This window comes from Globicephala melas, chromosome 18, assembly GCF_963455315.2.
Source record: "Globicephala melas chromosome 18, mGloMel1.2, whole genome shotgun sequence".
Classification (NCBI taxonomy): domain Eukaryota; kingdom Metazoa; phylum Chordata; class Mammalia; order Artiodactyla; family Delphinidae; genus Globicephala; species Globicephala melas.
The window spans coordinates 46,878,414-46,898,957 of record NC_083331.1 but is presented as its reverse complement, the minus strand read 5'-3'; the positions used below and the strand labels follow the sequence as shown (position 1 = coordinate 46,898,957).

Here is a 20,544-nt window from a genome sequence, read left to right as displayed (position 1 = left end):
ACAAACAAAAATACCAAGAGCTTTTTAAAAAAATGTTTTGAAAAAATGCAGCAATACTGAAAAAGTGTATTGTTTCCAATGTGAGCTACCTGGACTTCGCTGTTAAAGAAAGTTACATATTTTATTAGATATCTTACATTCTAAAATAGAAAAAACAAAGAGAGTAGTAGGACCTCATTTCCTACATATTTAATAGCAAAGCAAGTTTCCATCGGAATCTATTTTTACCTGGGTATACTGCCATTTAAAATTTCCTTAGTTTTAAGATAATGATGAGATCTTGCAAAATTCAGCTGCTCAAAAACCTTGAGCATTTGGTTTTACTTCTTTCGGGCCTTTATTTAAGCGCCGTCTTCGCAGAGAGGCCATCCCTCCCTATTCTTCACCCATCGACTGCCCTGTTTTATTTTTTCTCCATAGCATTTGTCATTTTTTCACTTTCTCTACAATTTATTTTTTGGTTTGTTTGTTGCTTTACAGTCTAATCTCCAAAAAAGAATGTAAGTTTCGTGGAGGCAGGAAGTTTTATGCCTTTATTGCCTCTAACAGTGCTTGGCACAAAGGAGGTGCTCAATAAACATTTTGTTTTTTTGTTTTTTTGGCGGCCATGCCATGTGGCTTGCAGGATCTTAGTTCCCCAACTAGGGATTGAACCTAGCACACCACAGTGAAAGTGCCGAGTCCTAACCACTGGACTGCCAGGGAACTCCCAATAAACTTACGCGGGCCTCTCACTGCTGTGGCCTCTCCCGTTGCGGAGCACAGGCTCCGGACGCGCAGGCTCAGCGGCCATGGCTCACGGGCCCAGCCGCTCCGCGGCATGTGGGATCTTCCCAGACGGGGGCACAAACCCGCGTCCCCTGCATCGGCAGGCAGACTCTCAACCACTGTGCCACCAGGGAAGCCCCCCAATAAACTTTTTAAATGAATGAATGAATGTTGTTTGGGTTTACTATTACAGATGCCTCTCAGTTCAATTTAAATCTGGACATAAAGCCTCATGAGAGTCTATATTCAAGAGTTGCCCCTATGTAATGTGAAAGAAAACGCCACTACAGTAATGTAATAATATGGCTCCAACTAATCAGGTAACACTGCCCTTTATAAGCATAGTGGGCAGTATTTATGATTCTAAGTAACACTGCAACTATTGAGTGGAAAGGAAAATAAGCAATAAGATATGAAAATAGCATATTCTGTTGTATGAACTCAAGATATGTTCAATCTTTCTATTGGTAAAGTTCTGTTCTCAGTCACATTACGGTCTGAAACTCAGGTTACCTGCAAGTACATTAGGATAGAATAGGCCAACTTCTCATCTACATCAGTATCTATGTCTAAACACTACCAAAATTCAAACAAATTTCATGGAGATAATAATGATTCTGGAAAGTTGATTTCTGATTCTCGTGAGACATACGTTCTTCATTTCTAGATATTTTGTCAGTAAGGTACTATCCATTAGTGACGGCCCGAAGTTCCAGCCACTGGAAGTTTCTAAGCCTTTACAACTCCTGATTAGTACTGAGCAACTAGCATTAAGATAGAGCACAGAATGGCAAACTATGATCCATGGTCTGTTTTTGTATGGATTGCCTGCTAAGAATGGATTTAACATTTTTAAAGAAAGGTAAAACCAAACAGAATATGCATTAAGATGGTATGTGCCTCATAAAGCCTAGAATATTTACTGTCTTGCCCTTTAAGGAAAAATTTGCCATCTCCTGATAGATGACTGTTAAATAAAGTGGGCACAAAAATTCAGATTAACAGTTAACTGCTTTTATTTTGGTAATTCCACTTCTTTACCTATTTAAACAGTAGTGTTTCTTTTATGTTACTATCTTAAAGTTATTTACCCTTTCTACCCATAAGATGGTGCTTTGGGTAACAAATTTTGTTGTGCCTATTTAATTTTTTTTTGGCCACGCTGTATGGCATGTGGGATCTTAGCTCCCCGACCAGGGGGTCGAACCCATGCCCACTGTATTGGGAGCGTGGAGTCTTAACCACTGGACCAACAAGGAAGTCCCATGTCTATGCAGTTATTAACAGAGTTAATATTTTAACTGAAAAGGGCCCTATTTTCTGACTATTTCACACTTCTGTTTTTTTTTTTTTTGAATTTAAGACTTTCATAGGTTCCATGGTATGAAACCCTTTTCATAATATATTTTTCATACACACACACACACACACACACACACACATATATGACGTGATGTTAGACATACAAATTACTTAAAAGTGAGCGTTTATATTGGGAACATTGCTTTAATTTTTATGTGCTGGTTTAGATTAATTATATTTGTAATTGTATAAAGAAACAGCACAAATTAGTGGTGTTAACAGGCCCTGAAGTAAATTGTATTCCAGATGTAGGAAAGAGCTCAGAGGGCTGTGATAAAAACAAATGACAGGATTAACTGTAAAGCAACCAGAAGTAATTTACTGTTCCAGTGTGATTTGGGAGATAAATAATTGATAAGATGGGTACTTTTGTGTCATCCATAAGCAGGCAACTAAAACATTAATCTATAACTTGGGGATTATAACATATTGAGAAAGAATGCTGACTGATAAATGCAGACATAATAAGCCTGGTGGATTATTCCTGGAATCTAGAAAAAGAGCTAGAAATTAAGAATCTATTAGTGTTCAACCAGCGCCACTTCTCTAAAGAAAAGAAATACCATGTCTAGTAGATATAATTACTTGTTTTTAAAAAAAAACGATATAAGCTAGGAATTGAGGAAATAAATATTTATGATTCCTCAGAGGCAGGGCCCAACTAAAATGTGTCTAAGAGAGCTGACCCAGCTTTCCTACCAACAAAGTGACAAAAAGAGAAACTGCCCCAGATCATTCAGCCCTCACGGCTCTACTTCCACGCTCACAAAAAAATTCCTTATTTCTAATTTAGCTTAGAGCTATATTACACCGGGAAGAGGCTGCAATTAGTATTCCTGAGACTCGAAATTGAAAAATTATTTTTAAAAATGTAAATGTACATAGCTAGCTATCTTGAGGTCTGAGCATGTTCTGGTCAGATAAATCTAGATTCAACATGAAAAAGTGAGAACAGGGACTTCCTTGGTGGTCCAGTGGTTAAGAATCTGCCTTCCAATGTAGGGGATGTGGGTTTGATCCCTGGTCGGGGAACTAAGATTCCACATGCCGTGGGGCAACTAAACCTGCGTGCTCTGGAGCCCGCGCGCCACAACTAGAGAGAAGCCCGGGCGTTGCAACGAAGATCCCGCGTGTCGCAACTAAGACCCGATGCAGCCAAATAAATAAATAAATATTCAAAAAAAAAAAAAAAAGAAGAAGAAGAAAAGAGAAAGTGAGACCAGAGCTTCAAAACAAATGTGACAAAGCATTAGAGGTATGAAGAGCAATTTCTTCCCTCAGCTCCTAGACATGGCTGGAGCCCCTTCAATCTACCAGCAAAGTTCATTTACCCGGCGTGCCATACAAATGCTATACTTTTCTATGTGTGTTATAATGTGAAAAATGTGGGGTGGCACAGAGTTAGGACGTGCTCTGTGGTAATGCTATCCCAGGGCGGCACCCTGTGTCTTAAGACATCCAATGAGTTGTATTCATTATATTAAGTATATTACAAATAACTGCTAAATTCCATTTTAATGAAGTTATAAACTTTTCTTTATGAATAATGAGAAACACTGCTTTTTATAACCTATCAATTTAAATTTAAAATTTTTTTTGGTAAAGTACACATAACATAAAATTTACCATCTTAACCATTTCTAAGTGTACAGTTCAGTGGCATAGGGTATGTTCACATTGCTATGCTACCATCACTACCATCCATCCACAGAAGTCTTTTCATCTTGTATAATTGAAAATCTGCACACATTAGACAATAACTCCTCATTCCCCCTGGTCCCTGGTAACCACCATCCTAATTCCCGCCTCTTTGAATTTGACTACTCCAGGTATATCCTATCCACTGTATTTTCCTTTTCTCCTAAGGAAAAGTGTTCAGTGGTGAAATGACTGAAGTCAGGCATAAGAATGTAGTAAGAGAGGAATGAAGTCTAGATTATTAAACATCCTAGTTTTGAATAATGAAAAGGAACACAAATTAGAAAATGTTTTGTGAATATTATACTCTTTGCCCTTGGAATTTCTCACTCTTTAACCCTTATTGTCCTTGTCAAATCAAGGTCAACCTCAAATACTTTCTTTTCCTGGAGTCCATCAACATCACATTCTCTCTTCTTTCTTTGAATTTCCATAGCAGTTTATATTTCCTTTAAAGTAGTTTGTATTTCCTTCCAAGACCATGGTCTTGGAAGTTGCTGCTTTCACTCTCCCTGGAGTTTATTTAGTTCAACACTAAAGTTCCCCACACAGTTTAGAGTTTTAATGGCTAAGAAGATAACTAAACTGGGGAGGCAAATAACTGTTGTTGTTTTTTTTTAATGCTGTGTTACCAGATATTTATTGAGTACCTGCTTTGATCATGTGCTATGTAAGGCAATGGGAACACAGCTTCTATCCTCAAAGCACTTACATTCTGTGGTTCAATTTAGTCTTTGTTGGTGCATCGAATGCCTGAAAAACAATTCTCCCACATCTATGATTTCAACAGTCAGAGCTTTTCTATAAAATACACCTTTTGGGGTTTTCTTATGTAAATATCACATGAGCACTGCAAAACATTCACATGATTATACAAATATGTAAAGAAAAATGTCTCAAGCTTTTATTTCTCCCCTTCCTCCTCTGTAACATAACACAGCTCTACGTTCACCCCACTGCCCATTTAACAGGGGCTTTGTGTGTCTTCCTCATATTTTCAGTGCACATATAAACACACATCCATCGATCCATCTCTCTATCATTGAATTGAATATCAGGGAAAAATACCAACAGCAGATAATATCAGCCAAAAGATCTGGAAGTAAATTAGAAATGTTTCCATTTTAGCTATAAAACCATAAGATTATGTAATGATTAGATCTTATTTTCAAATATTTGCACCATAAATTCCTTATTGACAAGATGAGAGAAAAATGTAAGAAAAGCACTATTATGGAAAATTGAAAATACTGAAAATAATAACCGTAAAAATTAGGATGCCTTAAGAGAATCATGGATGTTAGTATAAAAGAAGTCCAGCCCTCATTTCATGTAATCTCCCTCCTAATTTTATAGATAAGACCCAGTTCAGGGCATTTAAATGACTTGCCCCAGGTGACCTAGTCGGTTCCCATTCCTAATTCTGCAGTATTAGCACACAGTCTTGATCTGACTGGTTTACAGCACGATATCTGAGTTTTCATTAGGATGTAGCTGAGATCATACCTTTTTTGAAAAATTTTCTCTTGTATATAAAAGATAGTTTATTATAGAAAAAAAAAGAAAATACAGGTAAGCATAAAGAAGGAAATAAAAACTACCCAATTAATACTTCATATTTCAAATCTTCTTCATTTTCTTTTCATTGCAGAACCTTATCTCGAGATACTGGAGAAATCTGTTACTTATGTACTGGTGACAGGATTTCAGAATATCAGAATCAGGTTACCAAGCTAAAGTCAGAAATGTAGGAGGTCAGGGTCAGAAGGAATAGTTCATTGCTTGGAACAGAGAAGGGTCAGAAAAGCAGATCAGGGAAGTGTGATAGGCTTTAAGTATGTGGCTGTATCTTGCGGTTTTCCACCAATCCTACGTTTTCCATTAGCATCTATGTATTCAGTCTGCTCTCTTCTTGTAGATTATAATATAATAATAGACACATCACACTGTCTGTCGCAATCTTAGCCGACTTTCTCAGGGAAACTTGCCTAGCCATGGCCCTTCTGAATAAATAGCCCTAGGCAACTTTCTTTGGTACCCTGTGACCCCCTGGTCACAGGTAAGGGCAGCCATTCAGTAGGCTGGCTAATCTTAACTAGTCTTGCCACAAGGGGTATCTGCCAACAAGGAGAAGCTGGGCCAATTAAACTTGCTTTTGGAAAATACAGGAAGAACTAGGTTATAAGAGAGGAGATTAGGGAAAGGATGCATAGAAATACGTCTCAAGAAAAGGGGCTGTGAGCAAGTTGATGAGGAACTGGGAAACATGAGTAAGCAGACACCAGGAGAGAAACATAGGGAAGCTGAAGTACCACTAGAGGAAAAGACCTATGCACTCAGTTGTGGAAATCCATAGAGCTGCCTTGTACCCAGGCTGGTCAATCTCGATTTCCTGTGTTCTCCACCCTGTTAGCTCAGCCTGTATTGCTACGAGGATCCTTATGATAATTATCCCTTATTTCATTTAGACTGTAACTCTGTCATTTTTTTTAAAAAAGGAGGTTGAACTATGTAATCACCAAGCAAGCTCTCACATCCCAGTGATCTTGAGTAGCATGTTCTGAATGTATAATGAAATAGCTTAGATCAGAAGTTCCCATACTTGACTGATTATTATAATCATCTAGGGAGTTAAAAAAAAATTAAGATTCTGGGGACTCACTGAATCAGAATATCGTACAGAAAATCTTTCTGGTTTTGAGTCTCTATGTTCAGATGGTAGAAATGTTTCTTCTGAGAAATTAAGGTATGGAGGGGAAACCATGTTGAAGTAAAGTGAACTATTTAATGAGGTTACTCCTATTTCGATTCTGTTGCCTTTGGATTCTTATTACTTGTTAAAACATCATTTTCAATATTTCCTAATTTATTTTCTATTTTAATCCAAAGTTTTCTAATTTCTTGTTCTTCGACTAATTTCCAGGCACATACATTTTTACCTAATAATGCATTTCAGTTTTTCAGTTTATGTTAATACGATTGGTTTTATACTTTATAAGAAAACTCAAAGCAAAATATATTATTTTACAAATAAGAGGGGGTGGGTGATATTTTGCATCCCTTTTATTCTTATGCAAATTTAAAATGACAAAAACAGGCAATTCTGGTTGGCATTTTCACTGCCCAGGGCCCAGGGTGCAATCCCTGGGCTGGGACTAAGATCCTGCAAGCCACAAGGCACGGCAAAACAACAACAAACAAACAAACTTCTTTATGCTTATCTGTATTTTTCTTTTTTTTCTACAGTAAACTTTCTTTTATATACAAGAGAAAAATTTTCAAACGAGGTATGACCTCAGTCAGCTACATCCTACTGAAAACTGAGAGATCGTGCTGTAAACGAGTCAAATCAAGACTGTCTTTCTGATTCATTTATAAGTCGTCCCTGGAGACTGGAGGAGGACAGTGCTAGAGTAATGCTAATTCCTAGGCAAGTCTGATATGTTAACTAGAAATATAAACCCCAACTATCAACTGTTAAGATAGGTAACATATACATTCAGAAAAAGGATAAATACAGACCTTTTAAAGTTAGTTTGAAACCACTATGAGAGGAAAGAAATTTAAGTAAAATATATTTAGTAAAAATATGAGACACTAACATTCTAAGTTAATTTTTATTGTACTTACAAAGAGTGTTGGTTTGGGTATAAATATATTGTCTTCATGTTCTCTAGGCACATTCAAAGTCTTCGATTTCTGATTTCCTGTCACAGTTTTGGATTCCATTTTAGTAAAAAGCAAGTTGTCCTCAGAACGCTTACTATGCATATTAATGATAATCTGTTTCATTGCTGCCAATTCCTGTTGTGTATGAAAATAGAAGATGGAAGTATGATTTTAACAAGCAGACTCATAATGTTGATGTTAAAATATTTATTTTTATTCTTGAAGTAGAAAAAACATTTGAAGCAATTACTACATTATATAAATGAGGAAAGTTGTGAAAAAACAACATATTAATATTCAATAATTATGCACATGAATCTCATAGTCATTAAATGATAAATATATCATTCCAAAGGGGAAAGGGGGTAGGGATAAATTAGGAGCATGGGTTTAACAGACATATACTATTATACATAAAAGAGATAAGCAACAAGGATTTACTGAACAGAATAAAGAAATATATTCATCATCTTGGAAAATAATCTGAAAAAACATATGTATAAATGATTCACTTTGCTGTACACTTGAAACTAACATGGTATTGTCAACTATACTTCAATTAAAAAAAGTATTATTCTGTAGCCTAGTGGTTCCCCAATTTTTCTGCACATTGTAATCACCTGTGGAGCTTCTAAAACAACTGATGCCTGTGTCCCACCCCCAGAGACTGTGAGATAATTGGGCTGGGGTGTGGCCTCAGCTCTGAAATTTTTTAAAGATCCCCAGGTGATTCTAACAAATTTGGGAACCACTGGCATAGCTACTTTCCCCCATAGTTTCTCTACACATGCTTGATAAGCACATTATTTAGACACTTAACTTCTCTTCTGCCTCTTAAACTATTCTATTTCCTTTTGAAGTCTTACATGAAGATGCAAGTGAAAAAGAGTCCAAAAATTTTTTTCTTGCCTATTAATCAGCAGTTCAAACAGTAAGTTTGACATAGCTTCAGGATTTCTTTAACCATGTTATTCCCAGACTCACAGACATGGAAAACAAACTTAAGGTTACCAAAAGGGAAAGGAGGCGGGGAGGGATAAATTGGGAATTTGGGCTTAACAGATACAGACTACTATATATAAAATAGATTAACAACAAGGACCGACTGTATACCACAGGGAACTGTCTTCAGTATCTTGTAATAAACTGTAAGGGAAAAGAGTCTGAAAAAGAATACATATATATAAAAAACTGAATCACTTTGCTCTACACCTGAAACATTGAAAATCAACTAGACTTCAGTAAAAACAAAACAAAACATATTATTCCCTCTTCTTTTACAAATGAAAACCTGAGTTAGCTTTATCAGTCGTTGTTTGAACTAAGAATTCATTACACTGAACTTCTTGAAGAACCCGGATCAAAATTTCCACTCATTCCCTCTTCCAAGTCTTTTTTGTCTTTTATTTTCCCCCATAGTCAAACCTTTAGCACCAAACACTAACTAGTGGATATTTATGCTTACTTACTAAATTGATTCAATCAAACACAAGAATATGGAGAGAGGGCGGACTGAACTCTCCTTTACCTTATTATCTGTACAACAGTGGTAGGCTGTGTTGGTGGTAATTTTTTCCTATTATTTTATTGCATCTTCATGCCAAGACACAAAAGTTAGGGCGACAGAAAGATGTTCTGCTCCCTTCTACTAATCTGTTTATAGACATCAGCTCTGTGTCAGAGCAAGTTCCTACAGGCCTTTTTTTTTTTTCTGGCTGTCATTAGTTCTATTTAGAACCATCTAGCTTGAGTGGGTATTTTAAAACAGAGCTGTTGAGTTTAAGCCACAGAGTCTTAATAAACCTCAGGGCCGAGAGAGGAGCTGGAAGAAATGGTGCCAGAATCCACTTTCTCATTTCTGCAGGACTGAGGCTGGCTTGGCCAATGCACATGAGGATGTGTCTACCTTCAGAAACTGCCAATCTGATACACTTTTATTTGACCCTTTTGAGGACTCATTGCTTTTGAGATCGTTACTTCATTTACATGCTTCCCTTTAGTGAAGTATATACCACTGATTTAATGTTAAACATGTCTTGTGTTATGGTAGATTTCAGCTCCTTCTTTACTTACCACACGATAAGTAGAGGGGAGAGGGGAGATGATGGTCTCTCAGCCTATCAAAAAACCACTTTTTACCTGAAAGAACCTCTTTTTACTAGCCGTAACTTTTGTGCCTTGGCATGAAGAGAAAATAAAATAATAGGCAAAAATTTCCTCTATCACAACCTACCACTCTATTACAGATAAATAAGGTCAAGGGGATCATACCTCCTGGCAGAAGGGAAGGGAGGGAGAGCAAGGCTGAGGAGGAAGAAAAGGAAGGAGTTGGTGGGGTACCAGGCAGAGGGCTTTGGCTCCTGAGTGCCCAAGAGGAGGCCACAGTTTTGTTCTCTGGCTTCACCTGCTGCTCGTATAGGAACAGTTACAGGAAGCAGATCACCCCTGATGTTGGTCAGGAGACAGAAGGGAAATTCACAGGTTTGCTTTATTTAGACTAGGATCACCCCAACTTAGCATGCTGTCACAGTACCACTTTTGTTCATCTGATAGTATTATACAATGTTAGTTTAGCATGGGTTTTTGAAATCTAAGTAAAGAACACTGAAAAAGCAACAGAATTCTGTAAAATTCCTATTAGGATAATACACAGCTACAATGGACACCAAAATAACATGCAGAACAATTCTGTTCAGTTTTATTATGTTTGGTCATATAGATGATCTCTTTTATATCAATTGTAAATTTGAACAAAGAAAATTCCACTTTAACATCAAATAGTATCCACGATACCACCACAGACTGAGCACACAGAAAGCCAAGCATAGGTAGTGGAGATATTTTAGTATGAGGTTAGGAGTCAAAGACACATCTATTCCTGACTCTGTTATTAACTGTGTAAACTTAATCAATCTACTCTGATTGAACGAGCTTCAGTTTCCTAATTGATAAAATGTATGTCTGTGTTACCTTTTTGGATTTTTGCCAGTCTGATAAGTGTTTGGGTATGTCTATTTTGCATTTCTCCTGCTGTAAGGGTGGGCAGCTTTTCAGTTGTTTAAGGGTATTTCCTTTTTTGTTGATATCCTTGGCTCAGTTTTCTACTGGGTGACCGGTCATTTTCTTTTACATTTCAAGGCTCTCTTTACATGTTAGAAACATTAGCTCTTATCTGTAATATGAACGGCAGTTTTTCTTCCCTTTTAATCTTTTTCTTGACTCTGTTTATGCTTTTTATTTTCTTTTGTTTTTTTCCTGTGCAGAACTTTCTGGTTGTGATGTAGCTGAACATGGCAATCCTTAATTTTATGGTCTTCCCATGTTTCCTTCTTCCATTTTCCTCAAGTTTATGGTTTCTTTTTCTTTTCTCTTTCAAACATTTAGATTTTTGATCTGTTTGAAGTTTATCCTGGCTTATGGTGAAAGGTGTGGATTCAGCATTTTTCCCCCCTTGGCTATTCTGTAATAACAACATCATGTACTAAAGAGACAATTTTTTCCTCTGATTTGAGATGTTATCTTTATCATATACTGAATTTCCATAAGTGTATGATTTATTTCTGGACTTTTAAATTCTATTCCAATTGTCTATTCATGCACCCATGTCACATCGTTTTAACGTTTAATGATTGAGGGTTTTTTTGGGCTATGTTCTTAGGGATATGGGTGGGTTTATGTTGAATTAAAAAAACAACAACTTAGAACTGGCTTTTATGATACTGAATCTTCCTTACCATGAAAATATTTTAATATTTCTTTTACCTACATTTTTGGCATAAATTGTCCTTCCCTAGTTGATGTTACTATTACAATGAAATGTTTGTGATTCACAAAATCCCAATTTGCATATTGACAAAGCAAACAAAAATAAACCAACATAACATACAAGAACCAGAAAAACTTGTCACTACAAAATGGGATCCTTTGTTAGGATTAAGTCATCTTGAAATCTGGCTTGGTCCTTGCCACGTTCTCTTGTCTGCCTCCTGATTGCTGGCTCCACCTCCTATTAAGAGTCTGCTCTTATTGTTTGGACTTGACTTTCACATGTCATTTCTCTAGCTTTTGGTTCTGCTTTTCTCTGTTCTCTAACTGTCCTTCTGTGATTGGTCAGCAGGGTTATTTGTACTACTGTTTAATGATTTATAAATACTGTTCACTGCAGAGCAGAGAGTGTGATTAGGTCCACAGAAAAGGAACCTGTGATGTTCAAAGGAAAATGTTTCAGGTATCAAGTTCAACTGGATTCTTTTTCTTACATTGCATCTATCACTCAAAATCATGCCATTTACTTAGATTCCTACTTGGGCCCTGACTTTCTCATAGAGACTTTTCCCCCCCCTTCTTCTTAAGAGTTCTTGCCTTTTTTTCCCTCATTGATGGAACTAGTATATGTCTTTTCCCATATTACCTAAGATTATCTAGCTTAATCATACTGTTTGCTGGGATCAATTTTGTACTGACTTCTTTTAAGACAGCTGCACAGTTGTTATTCTGAAATTTCTTTTTATTGCACATCTTGGCATGTTCCATTATTTCTTGCATTGCTCTCTTTCTGTCGTTTGATGGCAAACAATCTAGTAATTTCATGAGAGAGGGTACTGTGGTAAAGTACTGTGCTTCCCTTCAGAACTTTGACGGTGTTACATCTCTATCTTCTAAAGTCAAATTTCTAGGAACTACGAGGCCAAGCTGATCTTTATTTCTTTGCAGGTATTTTATTTCTCTCTGGAATTGTTGATATTGTTTAGCTTTTCCCTGTTAATTTCTGTCTTCTTACCTTTTTCTAAGCTTTAGGAGAGTTCAGTGGCTTTTCCTGACATCCTTCTACTGGCATTTTTACTTATTTATAATAACTTCATGATTTTGATTTTAGCAATTTTTGAAAACACCAGAAACTTTTTCTGTATAATGCTTATTTTCTGTAAATACTACTTCCTCAAATCTTTCTGAAGAAACTAATTACAATACTTTGTAAGTTCTTTTCTGTTACAGAAATTTTTGTTTTCTCTGGAGAAGGGAGTCAGTTTCTCTGTTTATTGTGATTTTTCCCTTTTGTGCTATTAATTTTCTTCCAGTTTCTGACGGTCTTTGGTTGTGTGTTCCAATTTATGAATGAAGGAACAGATTAAATGTTTTCTTTCTGCTGCTATGGGCCATTCATCTGAATGAGACAGTTGAGTACAATCTCTGGATATGTGGATAAGAAAATCTGTCAAGCAGGCTCCACTCTAGGGTCCTCAGGTGGAAAGTAGGCTCTCTTGTCCAAAATGACAAAATGTGGAGTGTCCTAATATGTGGCCCCTTCGTTTTGGCAGTCTTAGTCTATTCCTGGCAAATGTTCCATTAATTTAGAAAGCCATTTGTCAAAATATCTTTTTAAATTCCTGCTTTTTAAAATTATAGAAGCATTACTTGTTCATTATAAAATTCAAATACAGCAAAAGTGCCATGCCTCAAATTCTTTCCTTTTACCACTTGTATGAGACCTTTAAACACTCTTCTATAACAGTTTGATTTATAATAATATTCATTAATTCTGATATGCTTTTATAGTGATTTTCAAAAACCTAATAGTATATATCTTATAATTCTAGTATATCAAATACATAAGACAATTACAGTAACTTCAAGAATGAAGGAAACTTTCATTAAAACGAACAAATGTAGAACCGCATCTGATTACACAATTGAAACTTAAAACAAAACAATAAAAAGCACATTGCAGTACAGTACTCTTCAAAATGGAAGAGTTAAGGACATTCTTATGAAAATTCCAGATGATGATGATGATGAAGATGATGACTGTTACTATACAATCTCTATAAAAGAGATAAATTGCTCTCTTGAATCCGAAAGCACATATCTTGGCCATTTAATATAAACTATTTGCATAGAGGGTGGCATATTAAAACAGCTCAACTGCAGAGCAGCTGCTTAAGAGTATTGCATAGTTGATGCCAATAAATTGCTGAAAGTTGTAAACTCTGCAAAGATGTTGGCAAGGGGACACATAGATGGCATTTCTTGATGAAAATAGCTCTGACAAGTATAATGCAAACTATGTGCTCCACTGGAGGTTAAATGTAAGTGCTTTTCTAGAGGAGTAACAATGTATCTGGCAGTCAAGTCAGAATTCTGTGCATCTTTCCTACCTGAGCTAATGCAAGGTAGAAACCAACCTTGTTTTAAACCAAGTACATTCATATTTTGGAGGTTTAAACTTCATCTAAAAGAGTACTTAAACAACATTTTATTAAGGAAATTTTCAAAGATCCAAAGAGAAGAGAGCATGGCATAGTGAGCCCCCAGTGTCTATTGCCCAACTTTAATCATTATCAACATTTTGTCAGTATCATTTTTTTCAAACAGCTTTATTGAGATACAATTCACATACCATATTGTTATCCATTTAAAGTATACAATTTTAAAACTTTTTTTTATCACCTCAGAAAGAAACAACAAGTCCTCTAGGAATCACTCCTCTCCTCTATCCCATCTGGTCCTCAACTTCCCAACCTTAAGCAACCACTAATCGACTTTCTGTTTCTGTTGATTTCTCTGTTCTAGACATTTCAAATAAATGGAATCATATAATATGTGGTCTTTTGTGACCAGCTTCTTTTACCTAGCATAGTGTTTTCAAGGTTCATCGATGTTGTAAATCTATCAGTACTTCATTTCTTTTTATGACTAAGTAATATTCCATTGTATGGCTATACCACATTTTGTTTACCCATTCATCAGCTGGTGAACATTTGGGTTGTTGTGAATAATGCTGCTAACATCTAACATTCATGTACAAGTTTTTGTGTAGACATGTTTTCATTTCTCTTGAGTATAAACCTAGTTGTGGAATTGCTAGGCCATATGGTAACTCTATGCTTAATCATCTCAGGAACTGCCATAATGTTCTGTCAACACTGTTTTATCTACTTCCTTTCTAGTTATTTTGAAATATTTTAGAGCAGATTTCAGACCTCAGATCATTTCACTTGTAAATACTTCAGTAGAGATTTTTAACAGATAAAGATTAAAAAAACCCAACCCCACAATATCATTATCATATCTAACACTATAGTTTAAAAGAAAATGTAAATTTATTTCAAAGTCATCTATCAATATTCTAAGTGCTCAATGAGAATTTTAAATTATTAATATTATCAAAACAAATTTTTAACATAGTTCAATGTATGATTTTTGAAGAAGTAAAAATACACCTTGAATGTCAATGGCACTATATTCTAAACAATACACAAAACAGATTTTGTATGGCAAATTAACATTCATGTAGTATTTACTATGTGCCAGGCTTTGCACTAAGTATTTTACATAAAAATTTAATCCTCTCCCAAATACCAAGAGGTAGATATGACTTCAATTTTTAAGATAAGGAAACTGAGGTTTAGAAGATTTTAAGAAACATAGCCAAGGACTTCCCTGGAGGCGCAGTGGTTAAGAATCCGCCTGCCAATGCAGGGGACATGGGTTTGAGCCCTGGTCCAGGAAGATCCCACATGTCGTGGAGCAACTAAGTCCATGTGCCACAACTACTGAGCCCACGTGCCACAACTACTGAAGCCTGCATACCTAGAGCCTGTGCTCTGCAACAAGAGAAGCCACCGCAATGAGAAGCCCATGCACCGCAATGAAGAGCAGTCCTGGCTCGCCGCAACTAGAGAAAGCCCGCGTGCAGCAATGAAGATGCAATGCGGCCAAAAATTTAAAAAAAAAAGCCAGATTCATTAGCTATTAAGAAATGAAATCAGGATTCAAATGGGTTCAAAGCTGTCATTATTTAGACGTTATGTACACAGTAATGCGGATGCCTTCTGTCAAGGCCTTTGATAGCCGCAATTTCAGGTTTGGAAGGGACCTTCAAGTTATTTAACCTCTATACAAAACAAAGCAGAACAACAACAATAACACCTGAACAAAGCAAACAAAACATGTCTCCTTATAATATCTACCCTTAGGTTTTAATTTCAGCCTTTGTAGAGATGTATCGCAAGTCTATTTCTGCCTACTTTGAATTCCTTGTATCTCTCTAAGTCTTTTCTTCTCTAAACACCCCCAATCCATTAATCTCTCTTATGACTGAAAAGAATTCTTTTATCATCTTGATTATTTTCCTCTGATTATCTCCTAGTATTCAAAGTTTTGGGCCTAGGACAGAATAAAGAAAGGAGTCTTGACCAGAGCAGAGGGAAGTTAGGCTTATCTACTCCTTATTCTAATGCGTTTCAGATGACAAACATTTTTGGAGTCATACCCTATCTACCACTGAAAGCTTAGTGAGAGCTCAAGTGTTTGGTGAATGAGACACAACTGTGCTGTCATAGCCTAGGGGATGTAACTAATCACCTACAACATTCTTTCCTAAATTTGGATATAATCTTAAGGTCATCTTCAACAGCGGAAGGTAGAGGAAGCTAGCAGTAACACACTGAAGTAGGCCCCTCTGAACTGAAATCTGCTGCGACTGTTGACTTAAAACACAAGTGTGGGCACCTTGATTCTGTTCTGATTGGTTTGCGCAGACCCTTTCACTCATCTGATTACTGAATAGTACCTTGGACTTCTAACTGCTTTGCCTTCTGGTATTCACGTCCTCTTGGTGCCTGGCTTTCCCTTCTATACCAGTATTCATCTAGTTGCTGTCTGGCCTTTACTACTTCAGTATACTCGGATAGTTTTTGACGCATGTTCTTGTTGATTTCCATCATCAATTTCAGACTCCAGACTCTATCCTCCATTTTGAGCCCTGGTGTCCAGAGCGTGACTCACTCCAGTGCCTGTACCTTCTCCGTGTTGTATTCCCTGCCTTCCCTCAGTGTCAGCTCCTTCATATGGGATACAGATTTGTTAAGTTTAAATTAAAATACTGCCAAATAAGACCATAATCATTTCATTTCATTGTTAATAATCTCTCCTGGCCAACATATTTCCAGAGACTTACTTTAATAGCTCTGCAGTTTGTTTTCCGTGTTTCCTTATACCCTAGAATTGTTTGGTTTGTTATAAACTGCTGCTATTCTAGAAGTCATAAAAACACAGGGTTAGAAATGATAGCAAGAGGTCATTTACTTGTTCTTTACTGATAAAAAAGGGTCAGAGAAGTGTACTTACTATTTAAAAGAAAACATACCAAACTTCTAAAATGTAGTGGGAAAAATACACATTTCATTCTTTAAAAAAAAAAGCAAAAACAAAAACTAGAAAATGACAGGTCCATATGATACATAATAGATGTGAAAGTGTGATGTGAAAAAAGTTAAAAGAGCATATATACACAGATAAAGTATTTTTATGATGAGATAGAATGTTTCACACAAGACAGAATTTTATTTGCAGGACACAACAGAGATATTTGTAATTTTAAAGCTGATGATGAAAAGATGAAAAATGAAGCCAAAATACTTATAAAATCAAAATAATCTGACCTAGTTCTACTAAGTTTTGTATAAGTCCACATAAACATAGAGGTCCACAGAGTACAATCTAAAAAAATTTGTATCTTTTATGCAATTCAAAATTGAGGAGAGGGAACATTCAGTTGCTGCGTCTGTCAAATGGGTATAAGACCATCACAGAGCTCTTGGGACACTTTAGTGTAACATAATTGGGCTGAAAAATTTTAAAACATTTTGGTAGGAAGAAGTTATAAAAACTCAAGATATTATTACTACTTTTATACAGTAGGTTTAGTTTTGTCATACTTAAAGTATATTTAAATTCAACATTCACAAATGAGTATTTTTTGCAATAGTTTACTCCCTGAATTTCCTCAGATCTAAATTCACATACCTTTATATGGAAAAAATAAACATTCTAAAACTTTATAGGGAAAATATGACTTATACTGTATGTGTTTTAGGTTTCCACTATAATAACTGTCTTTAAAATATACATTTACATCTAGGAAATCAAAAACAAACTTGAACTTGAAGAGCACCACTACGATGAGAAATGTATGAATCTGAGAAATAATTACATCTTCATTTAAAGAAAAATTAACTTACCCACACACTTTTTGTTTTTTTTAGTCATACTGACTGTTCTGACTGTAAAATTTAAGTATATATGTGTATACAAAAATCGTGTAAAAAGGTATTCTTAAGAAAATTTCAAAACAGTTAAGTATGAACCAAAAAGAATGACACACATATAGAAATATGTAATTTGTTTGAACCCTTTATGAAGTGGATTGCCTAAGGGGCACTTGTGATGCTGAAATGTCCCTGAAACTTTCCGAGAAATCACAAAGAACACAGGAGTTAGAGTCCTGGAACATAAACATACCATAAAAGAATGATAATTATACTGTGACTTCACTTTTCAGAAACCTGGCTAACTGCAGGGTTTGTTTTCTTTTTGTTAAGTGACATTTACTGCAATAAAAGGCAAGTTATCTGGAACCATGGGAGTTAGTCCAACCAGGTAAGTGTGAGGCCTTGCACACGCTAGGCACTTAGTAAGAAGTGGTTGGTTAAATGCTGGTTAAATACTAACTGAAATGCTTGCGGACCTTAAGAGAGATTATTGGCAGAAGTAGTGAGTGAAAGGGTAGAAGAATCTCAGGTTTGAGAAACAGATTTCTTATATTCCACAAATATTTACTTTTGAGGAGAGAGAATGTGAATATATTAAAGGCTGGTTTCTAATTTGACAGCTTCTAGTGCAATTATTATTGAAGGTTGGAAAAGATCATAGTTAGTTTAACAAACATTCAATTGAATACTTACCAAATACTGTGTTAAAGGCTAATACACAAAGGAAAACTAGGCACTCTATTGGCAAGACAGATGAGTAATTGTGATATATAGTGATAGGAATATTAATACAAGTATTTTTAAAGTTATGGGAAAGAAGTAAAAAAAAAAGATAAGTTTTTCTTTATTGAGTTATGAAGGGCTTCAAAGAATAGATAACATTTGAACTGACTCTTGAAAAGGAAGGAAAAGAGGGAAGGGTCCTACATTCACTGAGTTACTGTCACATGCCAGGAATGTACTATATTGCTTAATTCTCATATAACCCTGTAAAGTAGATATTACCTTTATTTATACATGAGAAAATTGAGTTTAGAGGGGTTAAATTATTGTCTCAAGAATCCATAGCTATTAAACTGTGGGCTTTAAGTGATTATGACATGTTGGCGTAGGTTCATCATTTGTACCAAATGTCCACACTCTGGGGAGGCTGTGCATCGGGGGCGGTGGCAGGGGGTATATGGGAAATCTCTGTACCTTCCTCTCAATCTTGCTGTGAACTTTAAACTGCTCTAAAAAATTGTCTTCCAAAAAAAAAAAAAAAAAAGAATCCATAGCTATTAAGTAGCAGAGCCATCTTGCCTGTCTGACTGCTGGCATTTCCCACAGTATTTCAAAATATAGGTGATGTAAGGAATATAAGAGTAATTCCAGCCTTAGAATTTAAGAAGAGAGCTGAACAAGTAGATATGTAATTCTGGGTTAATCCAGCTGTCCACTTCTCCATGGTTACACCTAGCATGCTGAGTGTAAGCTGCTAGAGAAAAATTACACAGAATGGCACTACTACAAATATATGACATTTCATCTTGGCAATTATTTGTTTCTGTAATGTACATCACTCATTTATTACATAGCTATTTCAAACTTCTATTTTCCTCAAAACTCTGATCTTATCATGTGTCTTCCCCATTAGAAAACAACCATTAGATGGGAACTCCCTAAATTCTTACCACCAAACCTACTAACTTATTACTTTTAACGTAATTTTGATTTCTCCCCTGCAAAATGTGCCCCACCTGTCTAAAGTTAAATCCCATCACTTCGCCCTGGATCTGCTCCTTTCCCAACACTTTTGCTCAATTGATCATCCTCTCTCTTTTGTACTTTCAATGTCTCTCTCTGTTTGGTTCCTTCCTATCCCCATTTAAGCCGGATAGTCTCCAACTCTGGGAGGTAAAGGCCCTTGATCTCATGCTCCCTCCCTGATCACCTTATATTCTCTTATTCAAAGGGTTGCCTAGTTTTCCTTTTACTATTTTTCAACTTCTACTTATTTATCAGTTCACTGCAATCTGCCTTTAGTGCCACTGAAACTGCTTTTTTTAAACATCTTGTTAAATCCAAATACCATTTTCTTTTTCATCTTTGTTCGACTTGGCCCCTTGGCAGCCTAAGCCACTGCTGACAACTTCCTCCCTTCTGAATGCTTCTGGCTTCGCGTGGGTCTACTCTTTTCCTGAGGCACCTGCCATTTCTCTGGTCACTCCTCACTCTTCTTTGAGTAAGCATTTTTTGCTCTGCCCAGCCCTTAAATATTAGTGCTCATCAAGAATCTGTCCTAGGCCTTTTTCTGTTCTCACGCTATATACCCTTACTAGTTCATTTAATCTACTTCCATGTAAAGCACCATCTTTATGCTGTTGACTCTCAAATCTCTACCTCCAGATAACTTCTCTTTCTTGGGCTCCAGAAACTACATTTTTAACTCTCTACTGAATATATCCACTTAGATATTTTCTTGAGTTCTTCTTTCCCAAACCTATTCCTCCTATGTTCTTTGTAGCACCACCATAAACCCAGGATACAAGCCAAAACCCTGGGCATCAATTCTCATTCCTCCTCTCTTCATCATTCTCTAAATTCAGTCAGTCACGAAGCCCAGTGATTCTGCTTTCTAAATAGTTTTCAAATTGGTCCCTGCTTGTTGGACACCATCATCACCAGTTTAGTTCACGATACCACCTACTGCTCAATGAAATACTGAAATAGCTTCCTAAGTGGGGCTCTTACCACTCCCCCTAATACAGCTGCAAAAGAAATCAGAAAAAGGCTTTTATATCAGTTTCTTAAAATTATGCTCAGTATTCTATTAGATACATGGCTGATTAAAGATACTTCTCCTACTTTTGGAAGCTTAGATTCTAAGGACACATGATGAAATATATACAAATAAAAGCAGAATTAAAATTTCCAAAGGTGTTCAGCAAATCTTGTTTCATTAAGGCAAATATGAGTGGATAAATATGAATGAAAAATGAAGGCCATTAAAGAA

General features: G+C 36.1%; 1 protein-coding gene across 4 annotated transcripts in view; it reads right to left on the bottom strand.

Moving 5' to 3' along the window:
* PIBF1 (progesterone immunomodulatory binding factor 1) overlaps positions 1–20,544 on the bottom strand; it is a 212,483-nt gene that overhangs the window by 4,401 nt on the left and 187,538 nt on the right. For 2 of the 4 annotated variants that reach the window (XM_030838671.3, XM_060287869.2), the window contains one exon: positions 7,459–7,632. In XM_030838671.3, coding sequence (XP_030694531.1) covers positions 7,459–7,632 — 174 coding nt within the window. Of the gene's footprint in view, positions 1–7,458; positions 7,633–20,544 lie in introns of those variants that run through there. The other 2 variants (XM_060287868.1, XR_004035579.2) reach the window with 2 other exon arrangements.